Source organism: Lissotriton helveticus, chromosome 12 (genome assembly GCF_964261635.1).
Source record: "Lissotriton helveticus chromosome 12, aLisHel1.1, whole genome shotgun sequence".
Classification (NCBI taxonomy): domain Eukaryota; kingdom Metazoa; phylum Chordata; class Amphibia; order Caudata; family Salamandridae; genus Lissotriton; species Lissotriton helveticus.
Genome location: NC_136073.1, coordinates 785,897,207 through 785,916,181, shown reverse-complemented (window position 1 = coordinate 785,916,181; position 18,975 = coordinate 785,897,207). Strand labels below are relative to the sequence as shown.

Here is an 18,975-nt window from a genome sequence, read left to right as displayed (position 1 = left end):
ATCCTATTGGCAGGAGGTGTGAGCTGCTCTCCCCATTAAGATAGAAGAACTCCTACTGACTCCCTTCACAGCTCGTCTTGGGCATGCCAAAGACTTGGACACTGCGTATAGGAGATTTGTGGTGCGGGCCCTATTGCTTGCTAAGAGACGAGTCACCTGCCAATGGAGGCGTGGACTTGCGCCTACATTCAAGGATTGGATTGTGGACCTAATATACTGTAATGAACAACTAATCTTCTATGCTGAACTTTTACCTCCTGCTTCACGGTCTAGAGATATATAGTTCCCTCTGCGCACCTACTTCTTAACGCAAGCATCTTCTGCACAGCAATCGGAATCGAACAACGCTTCACGTACTGATATTGTCCAGAGATGCAGGTGTAGTGATGCACCCCTTGCCATTAAATCTGCTGGTACCGTGCTGGCTAACACCCTGGATTTTCAATGCCCCCTTGTGATGGTCCTCCCTCCTTGTACCTGTAGCTGCTGTCTGAGTGGGTTGGGTGCCGTGCATGCTAATATTAGGGGGGTATGGGGGGGGGGGGGACAAATAGATGTATTTTGCTCACTATAATATTTTTGATTTTTACTCAATGAAATTCAATAAACAAATGTAAAACAACATTTTTTTTTAAACTATCCACCTCAACTAGGTCCCTCTTCTGCTCTGCTTTCTCTTTCTTCGTTCCACAGAACCGCAGAAAAAGTTGATCGTCCTAGCGAAGGTCCTTGCTACGATCTATGTAAAACCCTTAAAGCCCTCTTTTCATAGGTGAAGAGGAGCAAAGATCACTGGTAAATTGATGGACTGTCCAATGTGGAAGGAAATAACTCTAAGAAGGAAGCCCAACAAAGTTCTAAGCACCAATTTGTCTGGATAAAAGGTGAACAGGGTGGTTGCACTGAAGGTGTTTGTAGTTCACTCACCTGATGAGATGCAATGAGGACAGTCTTCAATGTCAGGAGACGCACAGAGCAGGTATACATCAACTTGTAGAGCGTACGCATGAGAAGTGTCAAGACCACGTTAAGGTCTCAGTGGAAATGCAAATGGCTTGGGAGAAAATGTGCGGTAAACCTTTAAGAACCTCATCACAAGATGCAATTTGAGCAAGGATGTTTGGCCCATCAAACAGAGAAAGGGCAGATAAATAAGCACTTATAGTTTTCACTGCAAGGCCTTGCTGGGTTGAAAACACAACAAATACAGCTATGCCTGTAAGAGATCTGTATGTAGCGCACCCCACCAGGTCAAAAATGTGTCCCCGCATAATGGATTTTGGTGAGGGGTGCCTGGCAGTGACAATGACATCCATCACTTCGAAGGGCAAATATCAAAGCAGTCAATTGCTGCCATTTATTTTCAATACATGGAGGTGTGCACTGTGTACACTGGAGGACCCTGACAGCTGCAGCGACAAGAGATCATCCCAAAGTGGCAACCCGATCACAGAACAGATGCTCAGGAAGTCCAGATACCTCACTCTCCTTGCCCAATTCAGGGCCACAAAGATAACTTGGGCCCAGTTGTACCTCATCTTCTTCAAAACTCAGGGCAAAATAGGAAGTGGCAGAGAGGAGTACAGGAATCCCATGTTCCATTCCAGCTGGAAGGAGTCTCCTAATGAGTGCACGTGAAACTCCAACGTGCAAAACTAAATACACTGCATGTTCTCAACTGTGGCGGAAGACGCCCTGCACCATCTAGGGATGTCGCTGCCACTGTTGAGCTGCCAGACAAAATCTGCTTAGCTCCTCTACCAATGCATACAAAGACTTCGCCAGGTGACTGGTGGCCAGGAAGACGCCATGGTACTTCAACTATCTCCAAAGATACAAGGACTCCTAGCAGAGGATCTTAGAGCTGACCCCGCTTTGCCTGTTGCTGTAAAGCATGAAGGTGGTGTTGTCTGTGAGAACCTGCACCTGCCTCCCATTGATGACCTTCAGGGCTAGAACAAATGGCCTGCCTAAAACTCCAGAAGACTAACATGGACCCAGCCCTTCACTGTGGACCAGACTTCCTCATCTCCACCCCTCCCCCAGGTGACTCCCAAGCCACTAGCGATGCGTCTATCACCACCCTCAGCCTAGGTAGAGAAGGGAGCTGTAGATCTTGAGATTCATCCTACTAGATCTGTACTGAAAGCAGTCTTGTTGGGCTTCAGGTTCCACTGAAGGGACCGCAATATGCCGCCTGGCTTTGTTGGCAAGGAGGATGCAAGAGGCTAACAGACCAAAAAGTCTCAGAACCAGCATCACCTGGATACAGAAGTGAGCCCAGAACTTCAGGAGTCTGGTTGAAGTCCGGGACTAGTTGCTGAGGAGAGAAAGCCCTGAACTCCACTCTGTCCAGGATCACCTCAATGGCAGGAAACCCTCCGAGAGGGAATCAGTTGGGATGCCACCAACATCACAAGTTGAGTTCTAGTTCACGACTGACTGCAGTAAGCCAGCCTTTGAGGTACAGAACTCAGCGATTCTCAACCCCCAGAAGATGGGCAGAGAGCAGTGCCATCACTTTCGTGAACACACGAGGGGATGGGAGTGGCCAAATGGGAAGATGGTAAATTGAAAATGCTCCTGGTCCACCTTGAACCACAGGGGCTGCAGTAGGGGGAAATGAAAATTCACATCCTGTAAGTCCAAGGACACCATATGGTTGTCCAGATCCAAAGTAGAGGGCATCTGGGCCAAAATAAGCATGTTGAATTTGTCCTTCCATAGGAAGGCATTGAAAGAAGAGAGGTCCAAGATAGACCTGAGGCTCTCACCCTTTTTCAAAATGATGAAATAGTGAGAGTAACAACCTCGCATTTTTCAGGGTCGAGTACTTTCTCTATGGCGCCTTTGTAAAGAAACAGGAGCAACTCCTGTAGAATAGACAGATGCTCCTCTGAAATCCATTCCAGAGCGGGAGGAATATTGGGAGGGGAGGAAAGAAAGGATAAGGCATAGCCTTTTTAATAATTTGCAAGGCCCATTTGTCAGAGGTGATGGATATCCAATCCAGAAGGAAATGATGTATCCTGCCTCCCACTGGATGGGTATGAGCAGCTAACAGCAAACTAAAGCAGTTTGTTGGCTGGTGTAGAAGAGGAGGTGGAACACCTGGATGACTGGTGCCCATGCTGGCCTGCACATTGTATGCCAGATCCGTGTCAGGGTTCCCAGAGGGACTGAGTAACGTTCTGCATCACTGATTATTAAGGCTGTCTATCTGTACACCAGTCCCATGGAATAGCCTCTAAAGTTCTGAAAATGGTGTAGAAATGTGCTTTTCAGGAGCCAAACCCCACCAGGAATGTGCTGTTGCTCTACTACCTTCAACAAGCACCAAAGCAGAGTCCACCTTCTCACCGAAAAAGAGGGACCCATCATGGGCATGTCCATCGGCGAAGCCTGTACACCAGCGAAGATACCAGTGGAACACATCCAGCCATGAAGATTAAGGACCACACAGGGATCAACAGCCCTGCAAGGCAATCCGTGGTAACCAAACCAGCACAGATAACCTATTTGGCTGTATTTTATCCATCACTTATCGTCTGGGCCTCAAATCTCCCAGAACTGCTGGTAAGATCTCACTGGCTATGATCCAAGGAGCATGGGTGTAAGAACAGCAGGTAAAATGCATTGACAGATCACAACACTAAACTCGCTGACGAAAACCCGTTTGCCAAAGGCATCAATCCTCTTAGATTCCCTATCCGGTGGAGTGGTTAGGAATATACTGGCATTCACATAACATTTCAAGGTTGTACAATAAGGTTCACTGGAATGGGATGCTTGGTGAGCAAATCAAGGGCACCAGTCCATGACATATGCCCACCTGCCTGTTCACAGGTGGGCAAGAAAATGGTTTCAGACACTGTAAAAGCATAATTGATGGGGAAGTGTAGGATCAGACATTGCTCGCCCAGACTGATGCATTACTGTCAACACATTTGGTTTGGTTTAGATGGAGGAAAACTGCAGTTCTATCACCTTGGATGCGCTCCGAACGACCACTGTGCATAAGGCACCATTGGTGGCCCATGTGGCGAGTCAAGCTGTGTATCAGGGGAGGTGTCAAGCCCACTGGTGTTTTGCAAATCAAATTATAAGGCATCATCAAGCCATCTCCTCGTCATCACCATCCTAAAGTGCACCCAGCTTGCGCACAGGATCAGAGTCAAAACTAAAAAGATAATTGACCTTTGAGAATTACAGTGCGTTCGAGGCATGGAATTGGAGTCAGGCTGTAGAACAACCAGTAGTGCTTTCGTAAATCAGTATCAGTCGAGCTCTTGCTGATGTTAATTCTGGATCTGATACAGGTATCACTGTGACATCTTCATGCATCAGTGTGGCAGGAACCAGTGGAGATTGTGGAACCAGTGTGGAAGTCTGTACCAGTGTTAATACAAGCCAGTTGCAGGTACCAAGAGGTCATACGGCACACAAACAGTAGACCCAAATGATGGCTTCTGAGGCTCTCTGAGGAGCAAAGACATGATAGACCGTGCCAGAAGTGCACCTAATATCTGCACTATGGTCTCAGTGAAGGCCTTAAACTGCTGCAGTGAAGACGATGGCCAGGGGAAACTCCAAGTGTATTGGGATCAGCTGAGGAATTGGATCAGTGACCTAGACTGAGTGTGACTTGCTTCTCAAATACCTCATGCCTTCTCCTTGGGAGTGGTGGGGTGGAGTTGAGTTATCGTTTGCTTTTTTATGCTGGCATTTGCACTTAGACTTGCCAGAACACTTTGAGCTCAAGTGGAGTGGCCGCAGGAATGGCTCGGAGAATGGAAAGTGTCCGCGCCAGTGACTTAGAGATGGAGAGGAACCTATGCAAAGCCCTCAACTTCTTGTGCTCGGTCAAATGCAGCTTCACTTCCCAGCCTCGAACAGCCTCCAGAAGTATGGAGACACACTTGTCACACCAGAGTTGTGTCCTGAGCCCAAGCACTAAATACACACCTTGTACCTGACAGCAAAGACATCTTCCATGAAAGATGATTAGGCTCATATGTACGACTTTGGTCGAATGCTGGTTACTATTAATTCAGAAAGCACTACGTTTATTTCTAGCGGAAATTGAGGGTTTAAGTTTAAAGTGCCCTAAAAAACTCTCTATTCACTGGAACAATGAAAACAATGCCTGCAAAGAGTGGCCCTAAATGCAAGTAAGGGTACTAGATGGAAGAATTTTATTAGCCAGGGTTTGCCAACTCAAGGTATGATGTCGTATCTCTTACAGGTGCATCCTCTGATCAATCTTCTTCTCCCGACACCACATCGAGACTATCGTCAATGGAAAAGGAATACGAGTTAACTGGATGTTTAGCATGTATACGAGCCCCTGTAGGCCTGTGGAAAGTTTGTCAAAGCAATAAAAGTACTGAGGAGCGAGGTGATCAAGTTCAGCAGTGGAAACTTAGTGTAGGATCTAGTGTTGCAGTCTAAAGGAGGAAATCCCCAATGCATGGAAGCCTGCTGCATGGTTCGTGCGACAGGTGACGAAGGTCTGAATACAACCACTTGTTAGTCCCATCTGAAGTGAAGAGGATTACCTTCAACTTGTGCTATTTGATCTTGAATATAAATTGGCAGAAAAGTGTAAAGATATGATCAGTTAAGAAATCTAATTACAGTGTTCCCAAATACAGAAAATTTCATCAAAAAAATAAAATATATAATAGTGAGAATGAAACAGAAGAAGTTTGAGAGGATTAGAGCCATTGAAAAAAAAAAAGTGGAGTTAGAAAGGAAAGTGACAGCACAACCAGAGATAGATCTGAAAAGGGAACTAGAGGTAGTGAAGACAGAATTGCAGAGCGAGGCATAGAATGCAGCAGACAAACAATATCTTGTTTTTCATGAAGCCGCCTCTCTTGACTCACCCCCTTTTCGTTGCCCCACCTTGACCCACAATATATGGGTTTCCAATTCTTGTGTTGTCACTACCTCTGATGCTACATGCGATGACACGCACTGTGATGCCACATGTAGTCATGCCACTTCCATGTGGCCTAACTGGGTTAGTCCCCCCACTTCTTTTGTTAGGACCTGTGCTCTGCAAGCGATGGCCATGCCGAAGATTAGAGAGAACGCAAGCGTTCTCTAGAGACACGGGAGCTGTGGCTGTTAATTACATGTGTCTTTCTTTTCAATACCCTTGTGTAAGCAGTTTATTGTTAGAAGGATTTCATTAAGATATACAACCCAGTGAAGCACTTCTGAACCAAAAGACATTGAATTATGTAAATACATAGACACAACCAGACCGTGATGAATAAAGATGCTGGCATCCCTACAGAATACCAAAAAAATGGGGAGATCCTTATCAACCTTGTCTGCAGAGAAAGCAGAGGCTAATGCATTAGGACTTGAATGTTTAATCTTACTTGTCAGAAGGATTGAGAATCTTTCCATTCAGCCCGACTGTGAGCATGTATGGACACTATACACTCCGTCCAATCTGTAAAGATGGGAGTTTCTAAATACTTGGTCCACACTAAACACACACATAGGAAACATAGGGTGCAAACTAATGGGATACAAAGTGAATACATATTCAGGCAGGCCAGAATGTACACCTGTCACAGCTGGTCATACAGAATCCAGCTGATGGGGAGTACAAGAAAACAAATTGGCCACCGACTGCACAGAAGAGGTTTGGAGTGTATAGAAATGTAAAGCATACAAAGGGACAGAGAGCATCAATTTCACATCTAAAGGCAGTAAAGTGCATTTCTTTCCCAGGGGAACAGCGAAGGGATTGATTAATCTTTCTGCTAATCCATGGGTAGGGTTCTGTGTAATTTTATTATAATGAATACAAAGTCAAAATATTTTTTTTTCTACGGAACACAGAAGAGAGAGGACTACAATAAATAAGTAGTGTGCACTATAAGGTGGAGTAACCTGATCTGCAAATTGTAAAAAGAGAAAGGAACAGGGTATCCTCTGACCAACAATGAAGAGCTATTTATGCTAGTTTCCGGTTGAAGACGAGGAGCAGCAGGGCATGTTGTTTCTCTTCTGAAGAAGGAGCCACATAACATGCTTACCATGACTGAGGAGGAGGAGCATGTGCTCGGATCCTCTCTGAAAAAACAGGAACAGTAGGATGAGCTCTGAACTTGAGCTGGAAAACCTAAGTCCATAACTGAAGAGGAGGCGCAACAGCAGGAGGTCAGGCTATGCCTCGGGTCTACAAGGAAGCAGAAGGCTAGGTTCTGATCAAAAATGAAGAGAGGAACATCTTCATTTCAGGCCAGATAACATGCTGAAAAAAAGGAGCAATAGGATATGCTCCATCCACCCTGCCTGAAAAGATGTGGAGCAGTAGAATGTGTCAAGGCCTGTTCTCCATGAGGAGCATCCAGAGGCTATGCAAAGCCCATGACAGTAGAGTCACAGCAAGCAGCCGCAGGTTAAGCTCTGGCTCTAAAGGAAGAAGGAAAGGGCTGCAGGATCTGCTCAAAGGTAAAGAACCTTCTTTGCTGATGCAGACTGACTGAGTAGGGCACCTGAGTCTCATAACGACTACAGACGTAGGACTTCACACTCAATTTGTTGTGTGGTATCTGGCTATTTGTGGCCAGTGATTCATTTTAGGGAAAAATCGGATAACTAGATTCTATCAGATATGAAGCCCTGCTTCTCCCTGCTTTGTGCAATGCTGTTATGCTAGGTATATTTAATATGATGGTATTATTTTACCTGTTTGTTAACCAATTAGTGTAATACTGTTTTATTTATAATGCACTGATATTGTACTTTTTTGTATGCTTTTTGTGATTTTATGAAAATCGAATAAAGCAAAGTATTGAACTGAGTGAAAGGAAGAACTCACCATAAACAAAACCAAAAAAGGAGCATTCTTTAATCAGACTACTTTCATCAGATTCCTACTACAATCTGATACATGCACTCAGATTCCATGCACGCTGCAATCCTAATAAAGGAGGTTGCGCACCACAGCATTTCACTATGTGTTGCACAACTATACAGTTTCAATATAACACATACAAACTAAACCTGGACGTAGTTCGGGAAGTAGCGCTACGCGAAGTGCACTACGCGAACTGCGTAGTACCCTGTTCGCACTGTGCAAGATGCCGTTTTCCATGATTGCACAGTGCGGACAAGCATCTGGCACTGTGTAATCATTGAAAATGGCATCTTGCACAGTGCGAGCTGTAGTTTTCTGCCGCTCGAAGATATTTTTACTCGAGCTGCAGCTTTCTCAACACGGACCGGTAGTTTCTCATCCCGAGCGGTCGTGAGCATACGCGACCACTCGCAATGAGAAACCTAACCTCCCCGCGTTGAGAATCTTGAAGGGAGGTTTATTTTCCACGCTTGCATTCGGCAACTTGATGTTGCAGAGCGCGAACGAGGAAAAAGTCTTGCCAGGATGTCATTTTGCTTGCTCGCGGTCGCCAACTTGACGTTGAGGACCGCGAACTAGCAAAAAATTACTGCTGCACTACGCTACGTGTGTTTGCACTGTGCTATGTGCAGTTCGCGTAGTGTGAAGTTGCGCAAACTTCGCAAACTACGCGAGCGTAGCGTAGTGCTTTGCCCAGGGTTAATACAAACTGAAAAAGAGGTCATATTTGTACCAATCTTTGTTAACGGAAAAGAAAGCGGATAACCAGGTAAAAAAATACAGGAAGATTGTTTGCGGACACAACGTGAACTAATCTGGTAACAATATCATAATTCTCAATTAGGGTATTGTGTGACTGGAAGTGTTGCATAAAGACAGACTCATCTATGGCTTACGCAAGGACACGCTTCTCCACGATGTGGGTGAGTGAGTTGAACACCCCTTGACGAACATTGGTTTCAAGCAGAGGAAAGAAGTTGGGAATTATCTGTAGAGGGAGAAAAGAAATCTGAATTAGTTTACCAGTTTATCTTAACTTTACTATGCTTCCGCAAAAGGTGCATTTAAGCAGTACCACAGGTTCCCAAACCCAGACAGACCTGCCATACACATGCAATCTGCCCTCTCAAGATAACTAAGGGTTATTGGTAAAGTAGCCCCAATTATTCTTCTACTCTCCCTTTAATGACCCCCTAGTAATGATTAATATTTCCGAAATCACCAAAGTGGCTTGTATTTTCTTCAGACTTAACTACTGACTTGAAGCTGGATCTTTACTAGCTGTCAGGTCAAAATGCTGTCGACATCATGGGCATTTAGATCAGAAAATCCCTTGTCTAGTTTGGAAGTGGGTCATTTATTTCACCTCATTTAGGCAGTATTTTGAATGGGATTCGATATATGGTTTAGACATTCACATGTTTAGGAGGCACACAAATTTCTCAATGTATGTTCACAAGAGCACCAACTTATCTCTTTCGGTTATGTAAATTAATTTGACATTTTACATTTCTGCTGTATAATATTTTTTGCTAAGAAATGTTGAACTATGTGCCCCAGCGCTACGGACTAGCACAAAAATTGCTTTTGAAACGGTAAAATATTCTTTCTGGATTGATAGCAAGATAGCCTGGCGAACAGAGGTATTCATTGATTACACTATGAGCTAAGTGAAGCTGGAGTAAAGTAGGTATGGGTGTGGGTATGGTGGGAGTGTGTGGATGCATGTAACTGGCTGTACAGGTGTGTGTGTGTGTGTGTAAGTGAGGAGAGGGAGTAAGCGGTACATGTGCTAGTAACATCAAGGGTTGAAGGCAAGTTGATTAAATTATTAAGTCAATGCGTGTAGATAAAATTGTCTGAGGTGTGTGGGGAAGTACGTAGGGAGGTAGCACGCGGTAGGAGGGGCTCCGCTGTGTTGAAATTTTTTTGGGGGAAGGTACGCTGGATTGTTTTTTCAAGTTCTAATCAACACTTGACATTGCTGAAACTGCATTCAAGGTACTGGTCAGGTCTGCATTGATGGTAAGGATGTCATTCAAGGTAATGGTCATGTCCTACATTGATGGTAAGGACCCCAAAGCACCTGTGGTGAGTATAGAAGCCATTCACAAAAATGAGTGCATACCATGCAGTCATAAGATGGCATATCACGTAACTATCCCTGAACCATCCGTCATGCTGCAAGTACTTTCTGAGTTAAATGATAAAGGGAATGGTCAGCAATAGTAGAACCAATCAATAAGGCACCTGCTGTGTTCTGGTGATCGGTGGGTCTTGTCGTCAGTCTAATAGGTGGATATTCTTACAGTTTTGACACAGTATTTATTCTGCACGCAACTAAAACAGGTTTTGTCCTTTAAATCGCAAATCTTGTATTTTGCTGAACCAACGTCATCTTAGCCTTCCCACGCAGGGCCAAAACCCCACGCGCCCTCTCCCACTAAAGAAAGAATAAAGGCGGCAGACCAGGACTGGGGGAGCATTTCCAAGAACGTACCACCTCTTATTCTACGCACCACCTGTTCAATCCTGACCTAAAGTGCTCGATTTCCTGGCACCTGCTAGAAGATCGCTGCCCCCGCACAAGAATGAAAGTAGACAGCAGGATTGAGAGAGCCCTTATTAGAACAGCAGCACATGGCACAGCTGAGCTCACAGGCAGTGCTTTCATAACCCAGTTCTCGCCGCAGCTTCACAAATAACAGTGCACTTTTTGACCTGCAGTGAGCTGTATTAATGCAGGAGCACACAATTAGCAAAGGCTTGAAAGCACTTCAGCCAGTAGCAGAGATAATGCACTGACAGCATGCTCCACCTTTAGAAATTCCTTCGGCATGGGGCTAATTTTGCTGCAGTGAGCTCAGTGACCCACTCTAACACAGATCTACCAGGAGAAGAAGATACTTTGTTTCCCAACAACGTGTCCTTGTGTAAGAGAGCAACGATTCACCCAATGTATGACACCAAACCATAAAGGTATACCAGCAAACCGCGCCAAATAATTTCCCTTCAAACGGGGCATGATAAGATGCACAGCATTATGTTTGCATGCACTACAGCTTTCCTTGCATACACTAACTTTCTCCTATACATGTGCACTTTGGTGACTTTCTTTAAGGACCAGGGGCCATATGTATCAATCCAAATTGCGATCGCAAATGTCGAAATTCGCAGAATTTCGGCGTTTGCGATCGCAGTTAGGTTTAATGGTTTGTATGAAAGCAAAACTGCCTCGCAAAATAAGGAATCCCAAAATTTGTGATTCCTTATTTTGCGATTGCATTTAAGGAATCGCAAATTGCTATTCCTTAAATGCAATGTAAGGAGCACAGAAAAAGTGCAATTTGGCCTTAAGGAATCGCCAATTAGCACCAACTTCACGTTGGTGGTAATTTGCGATTTCTTTAAAAAATTCACTTTTTTGCATTTTTCAAAGTGCCATGTGCCGCGCATACATGCCCTTATGGCATGTATGAGTGCCACATGTGCACACATGCACATTTCAGGGGTGCAACAGGGTGTCCTTTTGACACCCTGGCACCCTTGAAATTGCATTCTCAATTTGCGATTCTCTAATTGAGAATCGCAAATTGAGAATGTCTTCCCATTTATTCCTATGGGCCACTAGGCCCATAGGAATGAATGGGGATGTATTCCTTAATTGCGAATTGCAATTTGCGATTCGCATTAAGGAATATGTAAGATTCGCAAAATTATTTGCAATTCCTAAATACATAGCATTTTGCGATTCTCAAATAGTGATTCTATAAAAATGGCTATTTGAGAATCGCAAAACCAAGTTTCATACTTATGGCCCTGGGTCTCCAACTAGGTCTGGTGCTCCCAAAGACCTTTTGATTTTATTAAAATTCCATGTTCTTTTTTGTCTATCTATTGGCTGGCTTTACTGTGAGTGTCTGCATTCTGTTCTTCCACAAGGAGCATATCAGCACAGATAGTAGTTTTGTTCAGCGCCCGGGACTATTACTGCAATGTGTGCTTCTTGAGACCAAAACATTGTTTTGCTATTTGCCAATCTTTGTTATACTGGTGAGGGCTCAACAGGTCCCACAACAACGTTTTACTAAAACAATGTCAAAAGAAGACACACATTGACAAAACCAAAAGGCTGACCACCAATGTCAGACCTATTGGCTTTGAAAATGCTTGTTTATTTTCATGTTTCCGTTAATATTGTTGAAACTGGTTACAAATGTTCCATAATGTATATATATTTTTTAAAGGCATGCTTCAGCACATTTTACTAAATGATACTTCAAAGAAATGGTATCTGAAATTTCACAGTAGTTTAGCAAAACTTTTTTCTTAGTTTCATTTTTCTGCAAACATTTTATTTTGAAAGCAAAGATCATCAATCTTGCTTTCAAGCTTCTGCACATATTTGCATTTAATAAGAGAGCATTCTGGGAGGATTACACATAGTTGGTATTGTTAAACTTTGCAAACGTGTGTACACATTTTTATACTGGAGTCACTGTCCGTAATGCATTCGACCTTACAACATTTCCTTAGGTCGCTCACCCTACTAACAAAGGCTTTGCATTACGAACAACAAATGCAAGTTCAAACAGCATTAACATATGGACACAAATATTACCTTAACTGTAGACAATTGACATTGATTTTATTTACAAAGCGGAGCATACACCCAGGGGCATCTCGGCGCTGTCTGTCAAAGTGGTAAATATTTTCCGTTGGTGAAAAGCCAGGTTTTTAACACCTTCCTAAAAGCTCAGTTATAGGCTTTAGTGTTTGGGGAGACCATTCCATTTGGTGGCAGTTTTGCTAACAAAGCTCCTACCGCCTTCCGCTTGAGGGAACTACCTGGTTCTTTTGAGAGCTAGAGCGTAAAGATCTAGTTGGAATATACCAAATTAGGTTCTTTTTTAGATAGTCTGGACCAATTCCATACAGAGCTTTGTGCGCAAGACATAGTGCCTTAAAAGTGATACACTTTTCAATTAGAAACAAGTGTAGTTTCTTTAGAGCTAGGGACGTAGATTCTAACCTAGGGATATTAAAAAGCAACCTTGCTGCTGTGTTTTGCACCGTGACGTTTTTTAAATGGGGTTTTTTGGAGGCCTTACTAGAGTCCATTACAATAATCTAGTTGAGCCAAGATTAGCGCAGTGACCACCGTTTTTAACAGGCCAAAAGAGAGTAGATGAGCAATCTCCTTGTTTATTTATAAAATATAAATAAGAGGTTGAGACCACAGAATTAACTTGTTCTTTAAAAAGTAATTTGTCATCTATCATCACACCCACATTTTTCACCTTACTTTTTGGTCTAGGTAGATCACCTAACTCGCTTTATTCATAATGTGGTACTGTAAACTTGTAGCCAAAGGGTTTGTGCTGCAGGGGGTTGGGCCTACTTATCCTAAGGACAAAATAAACATGAAAACATGTTGGGTGCAGATGAAGCAGAAATTATTACCTTACTGGTGACCTTAAATATCACAACACTGGTAGAATTCCTTTGTGAAGCCATTGGCTTAAGTGAACCTGAATTAATATCCCAGGATGGAGCCTTGCTGAAGAACCCAAAAATAGCACAATGATGCTCACAACTTGACCCGCAATTAAAGAAACCACTAAAGCTGTGCCATTTTGCCCAGTATTAGGGTTCAGAGAAGTGAGTTTACAAAGACAGTAAAAACAAAGAGCACTCAAGAAGTACAGCAGCAGGGGAGAAATGGTAAAACTAGTAAGTTGATGTAATACTTTACCCGACACATGAAGTCCAGCAGCGTGGCAGTAATGGCAGGATGAGGCTTCATGGAGTGGTGCATGACCAGGATCGCTGGCTCTGAGAGTGTGGAGAGATTTGTACCATTAGAAAACAGCAGGAAGCAGCCTCCTTGACATTTAGTGCACTGGTATGTAACGATTATTACAATAGCAGTACAAAGCAGGCTTCCTGAGATGCAGTGTGCTGGATATTGAACTATTACAATTGCAGTACAAAGCAGGCTTACGGAGATTCAGTGCGCTGGGATAGAAGACTAGTAAAATGGCAGTTTGAAGCAGGCTTGCTAAGACTCCGTGTACAGGGATATCGGACTGTTACAAAAGGAGGATAAAGGTGGCCTCCTGAAATTACACGGTAAAGGAATGCGTGGTTAAGACGCATTCATGGTTTAGGATGCGTGGTAGAGGCATGCATGGTTTATCTAGTCGTGCCTCTATCATACAACTACTATTGTAAGGACTAATGCCCTACACTTCCGCTACAAGTGCATTTTATGCCGTTGCTAGTGCACTTAACTGACTGATCACATGTTCGCCCCGATAGTTGAAAGATGTATTGCCGCACAACAGGCCATTTATGAAACATTCGGACTCCAGGGCCTTGCTCCGATACTGCACGGCTTAGATATCATGGTCTGGTTATTAGAACATTCCTGTGTCCTGGTTTGTCAAGTTATTTGAAATCATGGGTGCCATGGGTTATCCCAGTTACATTTTGTGATGCCATATGTTAGGCAGGTTACTGAAACAAATGCCCCATAGTTAGTGGAATTTTCTTATACCACGTCGTAGCCCACGTTTAAGCACTTGTTTGCTATTTTAATGTCCAGTTAACAAGTAGTAACCCAGCTACAGAATTCGACTCATTAGTTAGCCAGTACTGTAGCATTCTGACGCCACATGATTGGTGCTGCATTATTAAACCGTGTCAGTATATATTAGCCGAACAGCTATGTTCACTTGTACATCTCAACTCATGCCCCACTGTACACGTGCTACAATGAGAAGCCTGTGAAGTCAAAGCATGAAAAGTAACCCAGAGGGGTGAAGGAGAGAGATATCTTAATGATCCCAGCAGAAACATAAGAGTTCAAGTGCCATCGCAGGTCCTCGCAGCCTTCACATAGTGCAATAATATTTCATGTCTTTGAAGTTCACGATAAGCCTTGAAGGATTTGCCTGGAATGGCAACATATCTTTTTTGTATTCAAAATTAACGAAAAACCCTTGCAGTGTGGAAGAAGGAACTGAAAATCAAAGGTCGTATTGCAGTGAGAAACAGATCACAGACACTGGCATAGCTCACAAATTATGGATTGGATACTATCTAAAAGCCAGGGATTTGTATCTTTACTCAGAACTGTGACTTGCATTCTTCTATTCAAATGGCAATCTTTTTTGTTAGCACTTAAACACCATCACAGTTCAATAGGATATATAGCAAATAAACGGCACATTAATAAAAGTTGATTTAGGAACATTCATAAACTTTTTTTCATCCTAATAACCTTGATGAAAACAATCTGTCCTGGAGAAGCTAGCTTCCACAGACATTGTGGCAGTCTTGTGAACAGAGATGCACAGTTTTGAAATGGATGGCTCTTGTGGATTATTCAGAAGAAATTAAAGTTTCAGATTTTTTTAGTTAACCCCAAAAATATTTTTGGTGCGGGGTCTGTGGAAGTTGTGAGAGGTAAAAATGGATCAGCTTGAAACAGCAGTGTTTCTCAATGAAACACCAGCCTTGTAACCTAATCAAGAGAGGAGTTGTGCTCAAGTAAAACAACAAATTACACAATTTATTAACAGTCTGGACTTCTCATGTTTTCAAATACCACTATTCTTATAACAAATAAACCCTCAATGGTGGAGAGATAGTGCCCAAATTCTGAAATAGAGTTTTTACCATTAAACATTAATCAAAACTGAGCTTTTTCATAAGCGCACCTCATCAGATATCCATAACTCGCCAAGGCAGAGTCTTAAAGCCACTTTAAGACTCTGCCTTGGCCTTGGCGCTTATGAAAAAGGTAGCCTGCAATATCAGACCTGTAAATGAATAGATTACTCACCTATATTCATGATGCTGTCTTTGTCGGCGCTGAAGAACAGCCAGTCGTAAAACAATGCCAGCTTGGCGTTGGATGCTGCAACATTAGACTAAAAACAATAGATCTGTTACAAAATGAAGGCGACAGAGACTGCCCCATGCCTACGTTCCCCATCGGATCATCTTTACCACCTCTCTGCCCCAATGTCCCTTTTCCCCATGAAGTCAAGCTGCCACTCTTGCACTCACACCAGTCTCCAATGCACACTATTGCCCTCTGCAGCTATGCTCCAATGACCAATATTAGCACCCATCGTTGTCCACGTGTGCCTCAATGCCCTCTCTTCACATCTGTGCACAAAGCCCCCTTGGACCACATACCACGTCTCTGCCCACCTACACCTCAATGCCTAACCGTCGTGGCCCAAAAGTCGGTCTCCTCTGCACCACACTGAAATCTTGCTAAACCCTCTCCCACTCAAATACTTAAGTCACTTCCGAAACAAAACCTTTGCCCCCGACCCCTCCTTTTGCTTCTCGAAAATCTTTACTCTCCTTGTGAAATTCACTCCATGTGCCCTGAAACTGTTAACTCCTCTTTTTTGCAAAATATCTGACCGCCATGCCCCAAAATCTTCGACCCTCCAGCCCCCCGAATGATTGATCCGCATCAGCTCTGAAAATCTCAGCCCACCTCTGCCCCAAAATGCACATCCTAACTCTCCATCTGGCGCACTACCTTAAGAAGAGACCTACAGGAAACATCTTTTCAGTTTTGGCTGACAATTTGTTAAACAACTTCTCTACCGCATGAACGAACGCTATTCTCATCTTTCAAGAAGAACTTTAAACATATCTCGGTATCTGTAGCTCTCCCGTAGGGCAGCTATCACAATTAGAACAGTGGCAGAGCTCTCGAAAAAAGCCAAAGTCTCATGGTGCGCAAACATCTCGCTGTCCGTCACCGCAACACTTTGCCTCAGCACAAATGCCTTGCAGTCCTTCCTCAGTCATCCTATGCCTTTCTCGTAGCCTTGTGTCATTGCATCTCAGACCCCTTTGCCATAATCCCTCAATGACATCTCTCTAATGCTTGGAGCCGCTAGGCCCCAAAGCGTTGCCACCACACCTGTGTTCCACTAACTCGCTGACCCTCTCCGCCATAATGCTTATTCCACTCTAACTGCAGACTCAATGTGCCTGGAGTACTTATTTCCCCGAATGTGTGAATCTTCCGCCTCAATGTATTTCTTCCCACTGTGTCATTAGCCCGCAGTCCAGACTAGATCCATCAAACTTTAAACAGATCAATCTCCAACTACAACCTTTTCTCCCAAACACAGGTCTACCAGTCAATCCACCATGCTGGTCTCATTGCCCTTTCCACAGTCAAATCTGCCACCCTTACAAATCTCGCTTTTAGCACCGAAGGAATAGCCTTCTTGATTGCTCCAGGGATTTATTACTATTCCACCCGTCTTGTTTACTCCAGGGATATGTAGCTGTTTCTTCCCCAAAAGGTCTTCCTCTTAGCCCTCCGGAGCTCCTTCCCTTGCTCCACCTGCCTCCGTCCCCAACAATAGATTACTGCCCATTTTTTAATTTCTCCCCACTCTTTCCACTACAAGGTATACATTGAGCATCTTGCGTAGTGAACACTGCCCTTTCACAATGAATAACTGCCCCTCCATTTCTCACAGACTGCATACCACAGTACCTCAACATCCTACTAGTCTATTCCACAAAAGCACACTGTTCCAAAGACTCCGAGTCTTTTACCGTGCAGGTGGTCAGCAACCAGCCAATGATGGCCCAGCGGGGAAGGATATCCGAGCTGAGGACTTCGTTGGATGGGTGGACCACCCCGCATATGTATCGTATAAGGTCGCAGCGCAACGACTGACTGTCCGGTGTCGACAAATACTGCCTCTGGAACCAGTCCTGGTATCTCTTCTGCTGGCCAAATCGTACCTGGATAAACGAGAAGAAAACAGTTTATCACACACAGAACACTGTCACAGTAGGAGAAAAGGCACAATAAAAACAGTAATAATGCATCGTAAAATGTGCAGTCCCAAAGAGAATAGGAATAAAGGGCAAGGAGTGCTAGAGTTGGTGCCAAGCGGCAGAGTACATCACATGGGGTTTTCAATTCCGGACTGAGGGAATGGATCAAAATCAGAGGTAAAACAACCAATATTTTCCTGCCTTTCAGAAGGTGGACATGGGGACAATCCTGGACATCTCAAAAACCAATTTACAGTCTGCTCATCAAAAAGTTTGAAGAGTTGTGCACAAACTATCAGGAATTTACACCAAAAGAGCTCTAGAAGGACCAAGGTGGCATGACCCAGGATAGATGCAATACTGAAACACCACGGAATTAAGATGAACCTGCAGCATATGTGAAGACTATTCGGAGAAACGGACAAGCCAAGCAAGTAAAAGTGTCGTAAAAAGACATTAAATGCAATCTTTCTGGACATGGTTTGAGAATGACTTGCATGAAGGTGGAATAAATGAGGTTGGAAAGGGCATCAGATTTTTTGGAAGCCATAGTGCCTTAAAAAACCTGTTGAATGGCATCAAGTGTAACTATGATCTGGCACACCCCATGCACAGAAAAATGCAACCTGCAAAAATGTGGATGCAACCTGGAGCTAGAGAGGAATTCACAAGGAAAAAACAATGCGAACAATATTGAGAAAAGGCTGCCTCCTGTGTACCACCAGTCTCCTCAGAGTACTTGTACAAGATGCAAGCAGCAACAGTGCCAACAGGGATATAAATCATACTCTGCCTGCAGAGAATGCTCTTGCCACCTTCAGCTAGGCAGCACATCTACAAGTGTGCAGCTAGACTATCTCAAGACTCGGATCTAACCTGTGCTATCCAGAGAGGCATCCTCCTGCTAGGATATGCTATCTTTTACTTTAGAGCCAGGGTCTAGAGTCAATATCATATAGACAGAGATGTTCTTATATTTTCTATTTACTTGCAGTTGTATATAGCACAAGGGCACACAATATCAGATTCGTCTTTTAGGCACAAGGAGATTAGGTGATCTGCTCAGAATCACATATTGTTAAACCGACGTCAGGACTGGAACCTGGTCACTCAGTTGCAAAGTCAGAAGCTCTGCCCGTCACGCCACATCTCTTCCTTAGTCCTTGGGTGAGGGTGGGGGCTTGGAGATTGTGATTAAGAGATTTGCCAACACAACAGACAGTGCAGCACACTGACATGGAAGGTACCATAAACGG

General features: G+C 43.8%; 1 protein-coding gene across 1 annotated transcript in view; it reads right to left on the bottom strand.

Moving 5' to 3' along the window:
* Positions 1 to 18,975, bottom strand: part of INTS3 (integrator complex subunit 3) — a 649,525-nt gene that overhangs the window by 273,123 nt on the left and 357,427 nt on the right. Inside the window, exons 10-13 of the mRNA XM_078670092.1 lie at positions 17,492 to 17,683; positions 15,735 to 15,822; positions 13,641 to 13,720; positions 8,782 to 8,873 (exon numbers count right to left, since the gene is read on the bottom strand). Of these exons, the coding sequence (XP_078526218.1) occupies positions 8,782 to 8,873; positions 13,641 to 13,720; positions 15,735 to 15,822; positions 17,492 to 17,683 (452 nt within the window). The remainder of the gene's footprint in view (positions 1 to 8,781; positions 8,874 to 13,640; positions 13,721 to 15,734; positions 15,823 to 17,491; positions 17,684 to 18,975) is intronic.